Below are 16222 nucleotides of genomic sequence, written 5' to 3' on the forward strand. Positions count from 1 at the left end.
CTTGCTGCCTGCATCTTTATCTTTCCTTCTTTCTTCTTCTCCTTTTCCCTTTGCCCTGCATGGCAGGTGTATATCTTTGTCCCCGTCGCTGTCCTTGTGCCCATACCTGTGTGCACCTGCTGCGCAGAGCTCGTCCCTGAGCGCAGCGCTCTCTGGGTGAGCCTCTGTGTCTGCATCCCCGTGCCGCTCGTGGCCCGTCTGGGAGTCCTTGGTGCCTTCTTTGGGGGTGAGGAAGAAAGGCTGAGGGGAGGGGGTGGAGATTTGGGTGTTATTATATAGATAATATAAATATAAAATATAAGGAATAGAAAAATGAAAATATAAAAATATATTTGTAGAAATATAAAATACAAATACAAGTAACAAATTAATATGAAATATATACTATGTAAATAATGCAAATATAATATATCATGAATAAATATAAATATGAGAATAGAAATATAAAGATATACTTTAAATATTTTATTGGCTTTATTTGATTAGAGGCAGGTTTTTTTATGAGTAATATAAGCAAAAATATAAATATTCAAATATAAATATATACAGACATACAAAGTTAGTAATATAAATATATATGCATATATAAATATAAGATAAATATATATGTAGGATATAAATAATAGGATATATTCTTATATACATAATAGAGATATATAAATTACAGATATAAATATGAAAAATATAAAGAGAAAAATATATTTAAATATTGTTAGAAATAAAGGGATTTTTTTTCTTTCTATTTGGTTAGAGGCGGAGCTTTTTAATAAATAATATTTAAAAATATAAACATACAAATATATAATACATAAAGATATACATATACATAAAATAGAATTAAATATTAGCAATATCAATATTTTGTATATAATAAATAAATAATATTGTATATATGTTAGAATACAATTTTAATATATTAATATGTATAGATTATGAATATAAGTTAAATATTAACAAATATTATATCTATATATTCAAAGGGTTTTTTTTCTTTTTATTTGGTTAGAGGCAGAGGTTTTTTTTAGTTTTGGTCGACCGGTTTTTGGGGCATTCATTTGGGAGGATTTTTTGAAGGGATGGAATTCGTTGCTTTTGCCTTGTCTGCCCCGCAGCCCGGGCTGAGCTGGGCGGCAGTGTCGCCGCCGTGTGGGCACCGCGCGGTACTGCAGCCATTGCTGAGGCGGTGTCGCCGCCGTGTGGGCACAGCGCGGTACTGCAGCCATTGCTGAGGCGGTGCCGCCCTGGGTGATTGGGCGGTGACCAAGGGGGACGGCGGGGTCGCTCCGCCGCTGCCGAGCGCGGGGAGGGGGCGAGGGGCGGGAGAGAGCGGGGCGGTGTCTGTCAGTGGAGGGCAGAGGGGAAGGGGAGTTGGGGCTGCAAAGGGACGCCGTGGCTGAGAAGGATGACAGCGCGGGTGGTGGTGGCGGGGGGGGCCCCCTCCCAGAATTCCCAATGGGACTCCCCCCGGGACCCCCCCCCCACCCTCCCTGGGAACCCTCAGGGACCCTCACGGGCTCCCCGTGGGGGCAATAAAAGCTCAAATCAGTGACAAAACCGCTTCTGCTGTGTGTCCACTACCTGCACTGGAAGAACTGGGAGAACTGGGAGAGACGCGGGGACATTGGAAGGCACACTGGGAGGACACTGGGGGCGCAGGGAGGAGACCGGGACTCCTGGGAATGATCCTGCACACAAAAACCCCTCGGAGTCATTCCAGTGCTGTAGGACACTCCAGAGACCGAGGGGACACGGCCCAGGGCCCTTGGCGGGATGGATTTGCCCCTGAACCACCCGGGGCGTGACACTTGGGGCGATGGGGACTCGGACCAGCCCCAGGTGTGGGCAGTGACCAGCAGGAAGGGGCGGGGCAGTGCTGGGGGCTGGTTCCGGGGAGGGTTTCGCTGCTCTCTCTTTGGTCTGGAGCTGCTGGAGGAGCGGGGTTTACGGTTCGCTCCGGGGGTACCTCGTGGAACGGCGGTGAGAGCACTCCACGGGTCCCGGGGGAGCGCTGGGACGTGGAGAATTGCTCACGGGAGGGGCCGAGGGAGGGAGCGAGGGAGCAGCTGCTGACCGGGGCTTTGCAGTGGGCGCTTGTCCCCTTTTCAGTTGTATCCCGAAAAAAATGGGGGCTGTGAAGACGAACGGAATTTAAATTGAGGGAAGTAACTCCTCTCCGTATTGTGTGTTTAAACCGGGGCAATGCTGCTTCAGCTGTGATTTTAAGGGGACTGAGAGCCGAGCCGAGCCGGGAGGCGGGAGCGGCACCATCCGTCCGAGCCGCTCCGTCCGCTCCGGGCGCGGGGCTCGGACACCGGGAGCGGGGCCATGCCCAGCCCGCCCCGTTTGCCGTCCATCTCCCCGACCATCTCCCGGTCCATTTCGCCTCCCCCCTCCCTGTCCCGATCGCTGCCGAGCCCGCTCGCCGTCCATCTCCCGGTCCATCTTCCCGTCCCACTCCCCGTCCATCTTGCCGTCCATCTCCATCCCCGTCCATCGCTCCCAGTCCATCTCCCGTTCCCACTCCCCGTCCATCTTGCCGTCCATCTCCATCTCCCCGTCATCTGACGCTCCCCCGTCCATTTCCCGGTCCATCTCCCGGTCCCGCCGCGCCCGCTGTCCCTCCCGGGTCTGGCCCCCGCCCGGTGCCACGGAAGGGAACAGCGGGGATGATGAGGCAGGAGCAGAAGCTGCTTTGGTTTCTGTCAGCTCCAGGCTTGGAGAGCACTGGGGTTTGAAATCCTCCCGCCCAAATACAGTGAACTTGAACTTCTGGGCACTTTTGGACCCCTCTGTGCCACTCCTGTGATCCTTTACCTGCGAGCTGTGGCCTCAGAACCCTGCCCCTACTGCATGGGTTTTTACACGTGCAAATTAATTTTCTTAGGGAAACCATCACGTCTCATGAAAATCTATGATACAGTGGCTGATAGTAGAGCTCAGCCTTGCTTGTTTTCTTTAAAACCTGTTCTAAACAGGACTCTGAAACTGGAAAATGCAAAGGGGTAGGGGTTGCTCTCCATTTTTTAAGGAGTGCTGTGGATTTTGGTACGGCAAGTGACACCACCAAAATAAAACTATAAGAAGTGAGGACTCTGGAGTTCATCCTTTAACGTGTGTGGGTGCAGGAAATGTCAAAGCCCAATTCTGTGTCTCTAACATTAAGTGCATCATCTTGAAGTGCTCGGTGTGGGGTTTTTATGTATGCTTTTATGGTCTAAAGGCTTTTTCTTGTGCCCCAAAGCCCACAAGAACCTTCCAGAAGCAGGCCTTCATTGCAGAGCTGGGATTTCAGTTTGCTGGTAGATTCTATCCTCCAATCTTCTCTCGGTTCTTGTTCCAGAGGTGCTCTGACCCCAAGCCTTACAGGGTCTGTAGCCTTGATAAATGGGAATGAAATTGGCCAGTCTGTCAGGAAAGCAAAAACATCCTGGGGTTTGTTTGGCCAAAGACGGACCAGGAAGATGTCTGTACTTCCAGTGGGTGTGAGTGCTGATCCTTTTGGGACACTTTCAGCAGCAATCCATGTTTTAAAAGAACACAAAGCATCCAATGCAGAAGAGTCTTGAGGAAATACACCCAAATAAGAGACTCTGCTTTTTTCCTGTAGTTCTCCCTCCTGTTTTCACCTGGGCTGAAAGGATGGGCAGGGCCTGTGTTTATCATATGAAAGCGATGCTCCTAAATTTCTCCAGCAGTTCTGATTACTATTATTACTCTTTTTCTGTCAGAAAACGTGCTGATTTTGCCATTCTCACGTTGTTTTCTGGTGATGGCCGGGTTTTGGGGTTGGTTCTCCTCCTTTTTCTGCTGTGGCATCTCTTCCCATTATCATGCTAAGCTCGCTCATTGGGCTGCACTCAGCTCCTAATGTGCAGAGAGAGAGAGAGAGAGAGTCTGCAACTGAAAAAGAGACTGAAACTAAGTTACTGTTTTTGTTTTGTCAGTAATTTTTATAGCTGCTGCTGTTTCTGTTTGTTTGGTTACATATATTAGCAAAGAGCTGTTTTTCCTTCCCCCCATGTCTTGGCCTGGGAGTCCCTGATTCCAAATTTATATAATGAGGAGGGAGGGGGTTTACATTCTGCATTGCAGGGAGGGATTTTCCTGCCTTTCTCGGCAAATACCTGCCTTTACCAGCTAGGAAGTGCACGGAAGTGAGGCAGGGAAATGACAGGAGGGACCAGCTGTAAATTCAAAGGCAGAAAGAGCAGATGTACCAGCACAGGGCAGGAAAGGGGAAAGGTTTCAGAAAGCATTTCTGTGGTCTAATTAATGATAATTTCTGATTCCCCAGGGAGAAGAACACCAACTCACAGCCACTCAGGCCTGGCAGTCCCTGCAGTGAGAGCTCAGCACACATCGACAGAGGCAAGTCCAGCATCTGAAAGAAGAAAAATAAACAGAAGAAAAAGGTAAATTCTTTTACTTCAAAGTTGTTTCAAGTTCTTACAGCCCAAGCAACATTTGCTCTGGATTTTGTGTGGATGAATCACGAGCACTGGGCAAGGGTCATGCCGTTCATTTAGCTGTAAACCCAGGGTAATTTAGAGGGGACACAAGAAGTGTTTGTGTAGGAACACGCGAGGGGATGTCAAGGGGAGTGAGGTGGCATTTTTGAGAGGATTGCTGAGGTAACCCAAGGGAGCCCAGCAGACAATTTCTCTGGGAAGTCCGAGCCCCCTGTGGAGCGCAGCCAGGGCTCTCCAGGGGTAGCGGGGAGGGCTCTGAACTCGGGACTCTCTGTGTCCTCCTTCCTTGGCAGCAGCCGGTGAGGAAGGGAGGAGAGGCTCCGTGCGGGATGAGACCGGAGAGAGCGACCAGAGGAGCGGCCTCGGGCTGGAGAGGGGCAGAGAAAGGCAAAGGGACCTCCCTGGGGTCACCATGGCCTGTGGGGAACAGAATGGACACTTGGATGACCAGTGGAGGGGAGGAGTGGATCTGAGCTCATCTACAGGGAAATGAGGAGGGGATATTTTGGGGGGAAAAGCTGAGGTGCTGAGGTCACTCACCCTGGCACAAGTTGTGTTTGCACCAAGTGCAAAAAGCCACAAGGAACCTTCCAGAAGCAGGCCTTCATTGCAGAGCTGGGATTTCAGTTTGCTCATAGATTCTATCCTCCAATCTTCTCTCAGGTTCTTGTTCCAGAGGTGCTCTGATCCCAGAGCCATACAGGGTCTGTAGTCTTGATAAATGGGAATGAAATTGGCCCAGTCTGTCAGGAAAGCAAAAACATCCTGGGGTTTGTTTGGCCAAAGACGGACCATGAAGATGTCTGTACTTCCAGTGGGGGTGAGTGCTGATCCTTTTGGGACATTTCAGCAGCAATCCATGTTTTAAAAGAACACACAGAGCATCCAATGCAGAAGAGTCTTGAGGAAACACACCCAAATCAGAGACTCTGCTTTTTTCCTGTAGTTCTCCCTCCTGTTTTCACCTGGGCTGTAAGGATGGGCAGGGCCTGTGTTTATCACATGAAAGCGATGCTCCTAAATTTCTCCAGCAGTTCTGATTACTATTATTACTCATTTTCTGTCAGAAAACGTGCTGATTTTGCCATTCTCACGTTGTTTTCTGGTGATGGCCTGGTTTTGGGGGTTGTGGGGTTGGTTCTCCTCCTTTTTCTGCTGTGGCATCTCTTCCCATTATCATGCTAAGCTCGCTCATTGGGCTGCACTCAGCTCCTAATGTGCAGAGAGAGAGAGAGAGAGTGTCTGCAACTGAAAAAGAGACTGAAACTAAGTTACTGTTTTTGTTTTGTCAGTAATTTTTATAGCTGCTGCTGTTTCTGTTTGTTTGGTTAAATATTAGCAAAGAGCTGTTTTTCCTTCCCCCCATATCTTGGGCTGGGAGTCCCCGAATCCAAATTCATATAATGAGGAGGGAGGGGGTTTACATTCTGCATTGCAGGGAGGGATTTTCCTGCCTTTCTCGGCAAATACCTGCCTTTACCAGCTAGGAAGTGCACGAAGTGAGGCAGGGAAATGACAGGAGGGACCAGCTGTAAATTCAAAGGCAGAAAGAGCAGATGTACCAGCACAAGGCAGGAAAGGGGAGAGGTTTCAGAAAGCATTTCTGTGGTCTAATTAATGATAATTTCTGATTCCCCAGGGAGAAGAACACCAACTCACAGCCACTCAGGCCTGGCAGTCCCTGCAGCGAGAGCTCAGCACACATCGACAGAGGCAAGTCCAGCATCTAACAGAAGAAAAATAAACAGAAGAAAAAGGTAAATTCTTTTACTTCAAAGTTGTTTCCAGTTCTTAAAGCACAAGCAACATTTGTTCTGGATTTTGTGTCGGTGAATCACAGGCACTGGGCAAGGGTCATGCCGTTCATTTAGCTGTCACAATCCGGGGTTCTGCCTGCTCAAATTCCAAAGGATCGGATTTCTCCCCACAAAGTGCCACCACTTAGAACCTTGACTGCCTTTGGAGTGCAAAATGCCTCATTTAAACTACTGTCAGGAAACTGGGCTGGTGACTTTTCTTTTAGAGTAAATTTGGCTACCTTTTGTATCCAGCACCCCGGGCCTTAGACCGGGCTTCCGCCTGCTACAAGTCCAAACGGATCGGGATTTCTCCCGGATCCAACCTGCCCGCACTTAGAATTCTGACTGCCTTTGCAGTGCCAAATACCTCCCCCAAAACGATATCAGGACATTGGAAGGGTGAATTTTCATTCACAGGGAAAGAGGCCACCTTTTGCGTCTAGGGCCCTGTCACGGCGACTGTGCTCTACCCACTATAATTTCAAACGGATCAGGATTTATCGTGGCTTCAAGCGGGCTCCATATGAGTCCTGACTGCCTTTGCAGTGCAAAATACCTCTTCTAAACTGCGATTATGCTTCTGGGAGGGGGAGTTTTGGTTCAGAGGGCAAAGCGCCAATGTTCTCGTCCGGGCCCTGTTCCTGCGACCCGACTTCCATCTGCTACAACGCCAGACAGATCAGGATTTCTCCCAGACACAAGCTGCTAGCACTTAGAACCCCGGCTGCCTTTGCAGTGCAAAACAGCTCCTCCCTACTGATGTCACAGAACTGGGTGGGTGAGAATTACTTCACAGAGAATTTACTGTTTTTCTTGTTTTTTTTAAAACATGGTAGCCCTGAATAGAGGTCTCTGTGACACTTACACCGTTGTTCTCGTTCCTATTCTCGTCCATCCTAGTTAGTTACACACATAGTAAGTTTTTGCATTCACTAAAGACTAATTCAATCACCTCATAAATTCTCTCTGTTATCTAGCTATGCTGCTGAAACACAAAGTTTTATTTCTGATGCAATTTTTGCCCCTTTTTCTGAACGCGCTTGTTGCAAAAAGGGAAGGATTTGGATTTCCTATATATTTTTTTGTATCGAAAAATGACTTACCTTTCTCTTGCAGAATTTCCTCATCTCAAATTCAAGTCTGAGAAGCCAAACAGCCACATTATTCTGAGGCCTTTTATACCTCGTGGGATTTGCTCCTCCTTTTCCTGCAAAGGAGGGGTGGTCCCAATCAGGGGTATATTAACCGCAGCCTTTGCCAAGGGTCTTCATTCCTTCTCTGGAATCAGCTGGGATCAAGATTCTCCTCTCATTTCAATGCAGAGGATGTTTCATTTTGTCTCAGGTCTATTTTGTGATGATGGCATCAGATGGAGTGCAGCTGAAGCCTGTGACCTGAGGCTCCGGGTATATTTGAGAGATGGTGAGTAGTGAAATTATCAGGTTTTGGCCTGTATGCTGCTCAGAGCATGCACTGATGTCTGCTTTTCTTTATTGTAGCTGACTAAAAGACAACAGCCCAGTGGTGGCAGGAATTTCCCAGATGGTGAAGCTTTTTACTGCACACCTGGCATGGATTCTCAGACCTGCATCTCTGACAGATAAGTGCTGGGCTCCAACCCACAGAGGGGATGGGAGTGGATGCTGTGTCTGGAATTGTCAGGAGGGATTTTTGAGGCAGCTTTGGAGCTGGGGATGGCCAAGAAGCAGTCCCTCAGGCCCCATAAGGGGAAGAGTTTCAATTTGATCTCAATGCTGATTTGCACAGGGCAGAGCAGTTCCTCTGGGTGTCACGTCACTTGTCTCGTGTGCAATCTGTGTCTGTGTGTGTTGTATTGTATGTCTCTTACCTTAGCCCTTTGAGGGGCCTGTCAGAAACCCTGGGCTCATCCATAGCATCTTGTGATCTCTGCATTCCTCAGCCTGGCTGTGGTGCCATCAAACCTTGGTCTCAGGAGCTTGAATAGGCATCTGACTCTTTTCTTTTGGAAAGCATCCAGTCTGATCTCTTAAGGTCTTTTTCTGAGCTGTGCACCTGAAGGATCCCTTATATCAAATTGGAACTTGTAAGAATGGAAGATAAGAAGAGGATTCCCAGGCATCCATCTCTGCAGCATCTTCTTGAAGGAAATCATTCTGCTGGCATCTTTTTCCCACCTTGTCAGCTTGCTCTCAGTCTTTCCCTCAGTCCTTGTGTCCTTCCTCTTGCTGAGATATTTTTTTCCCTCTCTTGTCATCCCTTCGTTTGTCACGTCTTGTGTCACGGGTGCCTGCATGCATTTGGGTCGGAGCTGCTCTGCCCTGCTGTGTAGTCTGGGCATAGGTGTGCTAGGACCAGTCCTGGGGACTTGCTTTTTGTAATGTGGGGTGGTGTTGGACTGGACCCTAGATGAAATCTGGAGGTATAAAGTTATCCTGCAGCACATTTGACTTCTGTCCTATCTTCCTTTCAGATGCAGATGGATCAAATCTGAGGCTGTGGGCCCATCCTAGGTAAGGGTTTTGCCCTGAGCATGTCAGTCACAGTTTGCCTTTGCAGGGGACATGTTAATGGTGACTGTGTTACAACACTTTTCTTGGCCTTTTATTTTTAGGAAATGAAGCAGGATATCCACTGTCAAATGGAAGCAGGCCAGGTGAGCAGTTTCTGATGGTCTGAATCAGTTGTTATTGCTCAGGTCTCAATCTCTGGTGCAGCTCTCATTGTTCTTTGTGTGTTTTAGGCAGTGCCCTTGAACTACCCTGAGATGGCTCTGCTCAGCTGGCCAGAGACCCAGTTCACTGCTCCTGTGAGCCCTCCAGCAGTATTACAGGACTCTGATGAAGCCTTCACCTTCTGCAATTTGAAGATGCCAGCTGGGCAACCTTTAGCAAGGCAAAGGTTGGGTGAGTCTGGGAGTTTGGAAAGGAGTTTGGGTCCAGTCAAGTTTCAGCCATGCCACATCCTCTTTTTTCTTCTTAAACCAGGCCTACCCTGCCAGGACAGTCTCAGCCTCTGAGTGCAGCTGAAGCATGTGAGGTGAGCCCCTGGGCATTCCTGGGAGATGGTGAGTAGTGAAATTATCAGGTTTTGGCCTGTGTGCTGCTCAGAGCATGCACTGATGTCTGCTTTTCTTATTGTAGCTGACTAAGGGACAACAGCTCAATGATGGCAGGAATTTCCCGACAGCGGAGCAGCTCTTCACACCTGGCATGGATTCTCATACCCAAATCTCTGACAGATAAAGTGCTGGGCTCCAGTCTAGAGGGGATGGGAGTGGGATGCTGAGTCTGGAATTGTCAGGAGGGATTTTTGAGGCAGCTTTGGAGCTGGGGATGGCCAAGAAGCAGCCCCTCAGGCCGCATAAGGGGAAGAGTCTCAATTTGATCTCAATGCTGAGTTGCACAGGGTAGAGCAGTTCCTCTGGGTGTCATGTCACTTGTCCCTTGTGCTGTGTGTGTGTCCTGTGTGTTGTATTGTATGTCTCTTGCCTTAGCCCTTTGAGGGGCCTATCAGAAACCCTGGGCTCATCCATAACATCTTGTGATCTCTGCGTTCATCAACCTGGCTCTGCTGCCCTCAAACCTTGGACTCATTTGCATCTGAATCTCTTTGCTTTTGAGGAGCATCCAGTCTGTCTTTTAAGGTCTTGTTCTGACCTTTATTGACAGCTGTGCGCTGCAAACTCCATTACTTGAGATTGGGTCTTGGAAGAATGGGAAGATAAGAAGAGGATTCTCAGGCATCCATCTCTTCAGATCTTGAACAAATCATTCTGCTAGCATCTTTTTCCAGCCTTGTTAGCTTGCTGTCAGTCTTCTCTGAGTCACCTCAATTTGCAATCTATGTCCTCATGGTCCTTCCTGCTGAGAGATTCCCTTTTTTCCCCCTGTCCTCCCCTCGTTTTGTCCTGTGTCACGGGTGCCTGCACGCATTTGGCCAGGAGCTGCTCTGCCCTGCTGTGTAGTCTGGGTAGGGTGCTAGGACCGGTCCTAGGGGCTTGCTTTTAGTGATGTGGGGTGGGGTTGGACTCTAGTTTAGGTCTGCAGATTGATCCCAGAAATCTGGAGGTATAAAGTTATCCTGCAGCACATTTGACTTCTGTCCTATCTTCCTTTCAGATGCAGATGGATCAAATCTGAGGCTGTGGGCCCATCCTAGGTAAGGGTTTTGCTCTGAGCATGTCAGTCACAGTTTGCCTTTGCAGGGGAAGTGTTAATGGTGACTGTGTTACAACACTTTTCTTTGCCTTTTATTTTTAGGAAATGAAGCAGGATATCCACTGTCAAGGGGAAGCAGGCCAGGTGTGCAGTTTCTGGTGGTCTGAATCAGTTGTTATTGCTCAGGTCTCAATCTCTGGTGCAATTCTCAGCATTCATTGTTCTTTGTGTGTTTTAGGCAGTGCCCTTGAACTACCCTGAGATGGCTCTGCCCAGCTGACCCAGAGACCCAGTTCACTGCTCCTGTGAGCCCTCCAGCAGTATTACAGGACTCTGATGAAGCCTTCACCTTCTCCTATTTGAAGATGCCAGCCAGGTAGGCTTTGGCAAGAGCCAAGCAGTTGAGGTGAGTCTGGGAGTTTGGGTGAAGGAGTTTGGGTCTAGTCAGGTTTCAGCCATGCCACATCACCTTGTCTCTTCTTAAACCAGGTCTACCCTGCCAGGACAGTCTCAACCTCTGAGTGCAGCTGAAGCGTGTGAGGTGAGCCCCTGGGCATTCCTGGGATATGGTGAGTAGTGAAATTATCAGGTTTTGCCCTGTTTGCTGCTCAGTGCATGCACTGATGTCTGGTTTTCTGTATTGTAGCTGACTAAGGGACAACAGCCCAGTGATGGCAGGAATTTCCCAGATGGTGAAGCTTTTTTACTGCACACCTGACATGGATTCTCATACCTGGATCTCTGACAGATAAGTGCTGGGCTCCAACCCACAGAGGGGACGGGAGCGGGATGCTGTGTCTGGAATTGTCAGGAGGGATTTTTGAGGCAGCTTTGGAGCTGGGGATGGCCAAGAAGCAGCACCTCAGGCCCCATAAGGGGAAGAGTCTCAATTTGATCTCAATGCTGATTTGCACAGGGCAGAGCAGTTCCTCTGGGTGTCATGTCACTTGTGTCTTGTGCTGTGTGTGTCTTCTGTGTGTGTTGTATTGCCTGTCTCTTGCCTTAGCCCTTTGAGGGGCCTATCAGAAACCCTGAGGTCATCCATAGCATCTTGTGCTCTCTGCATTCATCAGCCTGGCTCTGGTGCCATCAAACCTTGGTCTCAGGAGCTTGGACAGGCATCTGAATCTCTTCTCTTTTGGAAAGCATCCAGTATCATCTCTTAAGGTCTTGCTCTGAGCTGTATTGCCAGCTGTGCACCTGAAGGATCCATTACAAGAGATGAGGAATTAGAGGAATGGGAAGGTACGAAGAGGATTCTCAGGCATCCATCTCTGCAGTTCTTGAAGCAAATCATTCTGCTAGCATCTTTTTCCAGCCTTGTCAGCTTGCTGTCAGTCTTCCCTCAGTGATCTCATTTTGCATTCTCTCAGTCCTCGTGGTTCTTCTTGCCGAGTTTTTTCGTCCCCCTGTCCTCCCCTCGTTTGTCATGTCCTGTGTCACGGGTGCCTGCACGCATTTGGTCTGGAGCTGCTCTGCCCTGATGCATAGTCAAGATAGGACAAGGTGCAGGGTCTTGCGTTTTGTACTGTGGGGTGGTGTTGGACTCTAGATCAGATCTGCAGATTCACTCAAGATGTCTGGGGCTGCCCAGCTATTATGCTGGGCTTTAAATTTTGTTCTAAGTTCTTTTTACCTGCAGTTTTCTGGGGTTTTGGGTAGAAAATGTGTGGGGATGTCTCTTAGCTCTCAGGTAACCACTCACTGACCTCCCGCTTCTGTCTCGCAGGTCCCCGAGGCAGATTTCCGGTTCTCAGCCGCCACCTTTCACGGAACCTATCCCTCGATGTCGAGGACCAGCAGCCAGAGGATGCGGTCAAGCATCCTGTTCAGTGTACAGTTTCAGGTAAGGGTTGCAGTCCGCTTACCAGCTGAAGATTGTGTGACAGTCTGTGTGTGAGAGTTTGTGTCCGTCTACCACCGCTAGCGTATGCCTGTGCGAGTGTGCGTGGTGACCAGCTGTAATTTTGTGCGTAGGAGTTTGGCCTTTCAGGCTTTTCAACCAGTTTTAAATTTAGAATAAAAATTCCCCAGCCAGGGTTTTTTTTTTTAATTTCCTCCCTGGCTGGAGTTTTTTTTTCCCGGGTCCCGGGCGGTCTGCGCGGTGAAGTTCATCACCAAAGTTTGGGCACAGAACGGCCAGGGACCGGGGTTTTCGTCAGGCAGGGCGATATTTGAGGGTCCAGGGGAGCACAGAGAGCCGTGGTGTAATTGGGCGCTCGAGACAAGAGCGGTGGCAGGTGAGCCGAAAGTTGTGTGCGGTGGATAAGGGTTATGTTTTATGGGTTCTGATTTTCTTCTCATTTTATTTATGCAGGAAATCGAACTGTCATCAACTGTTGTGGTCCAGAAGGACGATTATGTTCTGTTACTATGTATGAGGTTTTATTTTGTTTTAGCAAGAGGCAGAAACCCCCAGTGATGCTGCAGCCGTCCCAGCCTTTAAATACTTTGGGGATGTGCTTGCCAGCATTCCCGAAAGAGCCCTGGGAAAGCACCAGGAAATCACAGAACCGTTTAGGCTGGAAAAGAGCTCTGACATCACCGAATCCAAGCTGTGCCCATCCCCACCTTGTCCCCAGCCCAGAGCCCTGAGTCCAGGACAGCTCCAGGGACCCAAACCTCCCCAGGCAGCCCCTCCAGTGCCCGGCCTCCCTTTTCATGTGGGAATTCCTCCCGAACTCCCCTGGTCCAGCTCCCATCCCATTGCTGGATCAGAGCCTGACCCTATTGAATTTTGGGGTTGTCACCACATCCTCCATCCCGCTTTTCAGGGCAGTGACAGCGAGTACGAGGTGGACCCGGGGCACCAGAAGGGCATCTCCCGGGCACAGGCTTACAGCTACACCAGGAGCGATTCAGGCGAGCCCGAGCACACCCCGCTCTCCCACAGCACCTCCACGCAGCAGGGCAGCCTGTTCCCCCCCAAAGCCAGCAGGACTCCCACCCCCCAGACCCCCGGCAATGCCCCCAGCAGCCAGCCCGGGACCCTGTACTGCCCTCCCAGCAGCCTGGCCCCCGGCTCCAGAGCTCCCCTCGCTGGGTTTTCCTCTTTCGTTTGATATTTAAACAGAAGGAAAAAAAAAACCAACAGGAGAGGGGGGGAAAAATTAGGGGAAGAAAAGAAAGGAAAAGAAAAGCCCCAAGAAAGTAAGAGAAAAGGAAAAAGCAGCAAGGAGGAGGAAGGGGAGCAGCCCCAGGGGTTTTCTGCTTTCTGGGCAGCACCGGAGCTGGATGCCAAGGTCAGGTCCCCTCCTTGGCCAAAGTGTCACAGACTCCTCGGGGGGGCTCGGGCTGTGCTGACATCACCCTTGGCACCCATGGGGGCCACCCCGGACCTGCTGCTGGACTCCAGTGGGTGCTGGGGGCTGGGTGAGGGGCTCCTGCCGTGCCAAACCCCGGCCCCTCCACTCGTGGCTCCCCCAGGACATGGGGACAAGCGGTGACACAGAGACCCTAAACTAAAGAGGGCGAGAGGAGCTCAGCTGCTCTCAAACCTCTGGACTTGAACCCTGCACTTGGCACCCCCACAGCCTTTGGGGGAAGGATCCCAGGGCACAATTCATTCCCCCCCTCCTTGGTGCCTGGCCCAGCACAGCCCCCCGAGGAGAACCCAGGACTGAAACCCCCGGAGAGCCCAGTGGGTGCACGTGGTGCTCATCCCCTCCTGACTTTGCACCTCGGGGGCTCTGGGGAGGACTCGGATGAAGCAATTGGAGCCTCCCCTTGGCGTTTCTGGGGGTTTGGGGGTTTTCAGTGGGGTTTTGTGCAGAGACCTGAGGGCATTCGGGGGTGTGGATGCCCAGGGAGGTCCGTGGCCATTTTGGGGTTTCTGCACAGCACAGCCCCCACAGTGCCTATGGGTGAGCCAGCATCAGCCTGGCAGGGCCGTGGCACCCGGCCTGAGCCGAGGGAGATGCCGATAACCATGCTGAGGACAAGAGTGTCCCCTCTCTGTCACCTTGCTCTGCCACAGAAAGGGCCAGTGCCCCGTGTCCGTGTGTCCTGCTGCCCCACTGGGCTCGTGGCAGCCCTGTGGCACCAGGGAAGGACCTGGGGTGCCAGAGGTGCTGGGTGGAGCCCAGAAGGGTGCAGGGAGCTGTGCTGGCCGTGTCCTGCATGTCCCCGTCACAGAGGGGGCTGGAGCTGCTGGGAAATGGGGGGTGGGACAGGACAGCCCCTGCCAGCAGCAGCCCTGGCACTGGGGATTCTCCTGGGCTGGGTCACAGCCGCCCTCTTCCTGCTCTGCCCTTCAGGCCTGGCAGGAAAATCCAGGTGAGGCGTTCAGGTTTCATCAGCTGTCACCAGCTGGGGCTGGGGGTGGGGAGGGCTCAGCACAGCACCAGGTCAGTGCCAGGGGCTGCACAGTCCCTGTCACAGCACCTGGGAGCCACATCCCAGGCCAGGGGCTGCCAGGGGAGCGTTGTGCAGGGTTTTGGGGTCCCTGCTGCTCCCCTTTGGGCTGCACTGGTGGCCTTGCTGCTGAGCCACAGTCACTCTCTGTCCCCTCACAGTGTCCCCAGAGCAGCTGGCACTGCAGGTGGGTGACTCTGACCCACCTGGGCAGCACAGCACCCAGGGCTGCCGTCCCCTCCTGGGGAGCCCCCAGACCCCACTCACGGGCACAGAGGGGATTCTGTGCCTGGCTGGACAAACCCTGCTCCTCGTGTGCAGCTCAACTCCAGCCCCAGCCATCCCTGCTTGTGCAAGAGGGACCTTCCTCCCACGGGGCTGGGACACGGGGCGGCCGGAGACACGGGGCAGAGCAGGTCTGGGGAGTTGAGCAGCACGGGGGAGTTCCCAGAGCAAGGACTGCTCCTTGTGCAAGGGATGGCACCCGTTGCAAGGGACATTCCGTGTGCCAGGCAGGCTCCTGGTGTCGGGGCCGATCCCTGGCTGAGGGCTGTGAGCTCAGACACATCTCCCATCCTGGGAAGGGGGGAATGCAGCCCTGGATCCCATCCGTGAGGGATCTGTGTGCGCTTTGGGACAGCTCAGGCGCTGCTCACCTGCCCTGACCCAGCTCATCCCTGGCTGCCAGGAGGAGCCCGAGGCTGCAGCCACACCCGAGGCAGGTTGGGGCTGGTGCTGTGCTGGGAGGTGACACTTGCCGGTGCGGTGAGGAAGCCTGCAGGGGAGATCCTGCCCACGGCACCCAGCGTGTCCCGGTGCCCGCCTGGCCAAGGGCGGGGGGCGGGCAGAAGCATCCAGCTGGGATCCTCTGGGCAATGCTCCCGCCCTGGGTGAACTTCGGGGAAGGGGCTGAACCCCTCGGCGGTGCCTGGGGGTCTCTGGGGTTACTGGGGAGGTTTCTGGCAGCAGCCAGCGCTGGGGATTGGGGGATTTTTGGGGGTGTGCTTTGTTCTGGCATCCTGGGGTGTCCGGACAGCGATCCCCAGCGTTCAGGGATGAGCTCCCCGCTGGCTCGGCAGCGTCGGCAAGACAAAGCTGGCAGGCGCTGGCAGCAGGAGGAGGGGATGAGGCTGCCGGGAACTCGGGCGCTTTTCCAGCAATGCCCCGCCACAGGTGAGCTCCCACAGTGGACCCAACAGGTGAGCTGCCCACGGGTGAGCTGCCCACAGGTGAGCCGCCCACAGGTGTGAGCCACCCACGGAGCTGCCCACGGTGAGCTGCCCACAGGTGAGCCACCCACGGTGAGCTGCCCACGGGTGAGCTGCCCCACAGTGAGCTGCCCAGGTGTGAGCCACCCACAGGTGAGCTGCCCCAGGTGAACGCCCACGGGTGAGCCGCCCACAGAGTGGAGCCACCCACAGGTGAGCCCCACGTATGAACTACCCACAGGTGAGCTGCCCAC

At 51.9% G+C, this 16222-nt stretch overlaps 1 protein-coding gene and 1 long non-coding RNA gene across 18 annotated transcripts; both read left to right on the top strand.

Moving 5' to 3' along the window:
* The first annotated feature begins 1901 nt into the window (after positions 1-1901).
* On the top strand, positions 1902-7650 carry LOC116998836. 6 transcript variants are annotated; one of them, XR_006163017.1, is made up of 6 exons: positions 1902-1977; positions 4295-4412; positions 5133-5289; positions 6109-6226; positions 6686-7042; positions 7385-7404. It is a non-coding gene; the product is annotated as an uncharacterized LOC116998836 (long non-coding RNA). The 6 variants fall into 6 exon arrangements; XR_006163018.1 differs by lacking the exon at positions 1902-1977 and adding an exon at positions 3405-3482; XR_006163016.1 differs by lacking the exon at positions 1902-1977 and adding an exon at positions 7613-7650 and having other exon boundaries at positions 3998-4412; positions 7385-7504.
* A 148-nt stretch (positions 7651-7798) lies between these two features.
* On the top strand, positions 7799-13511 carry LOC116998837 (protein sidekick-2-like). 12 transcript variants are annotated; one of them, XM_033064966.1, is made up of 7 exons: positions 7800-8669; positions 10318-10408; positions 10510-10551; positions 10650-10783; positions 10897-10948; positions 12137-12253; positions 13182-13511. In XM_033064966.1, the coding sequence occupies exons 4-7, from the start codon at positions 10773-10775 to the stop codon at positions 13467-13469; spliced, it is 468 nt and encodes a 155-aa protein (XP_032920857.1). In that variant the 5' UTR covers positions 7800-8669; positions 10318-10408; positions 10510-10551; positions 10650-10772; the 3' UTR covers positions 13470-13511. The 12 variants fall into 12 exon arrangements, 7 of the variants coding, with proteins under 7 accessions (XP_032920852.1, XP_032920858.1, XP_032920857.1 ...); XM_033064962.1 differs by having other exon boundaries at positions 7802-8669; positions 10646-10783; XM_033064963.2 differs by lacking the exon at positions 7800-8669 and adding an exon at positions 9272-9314 and having other exon boundaries at positions 10369-10408; positions 10646-10783.
* The last annotated feature ends 2711 nt before the right edge of the window (positions 13512-16222 follow it).

The sequence above is a fragment of the Catharus ustulatus genome, chromosome 7, assembly GCF_009819885.2.
Source record: "Catharus ustulatus isolate bCatUst1 chromosome 7, bCatUst1.pri.v2, whole genome shotgun sequence".
NCBI lineage: Eukaryota > Metazoa > Chordata > Aves > Passeriformes > Turdidae > Catharus > Catharus ustulatus.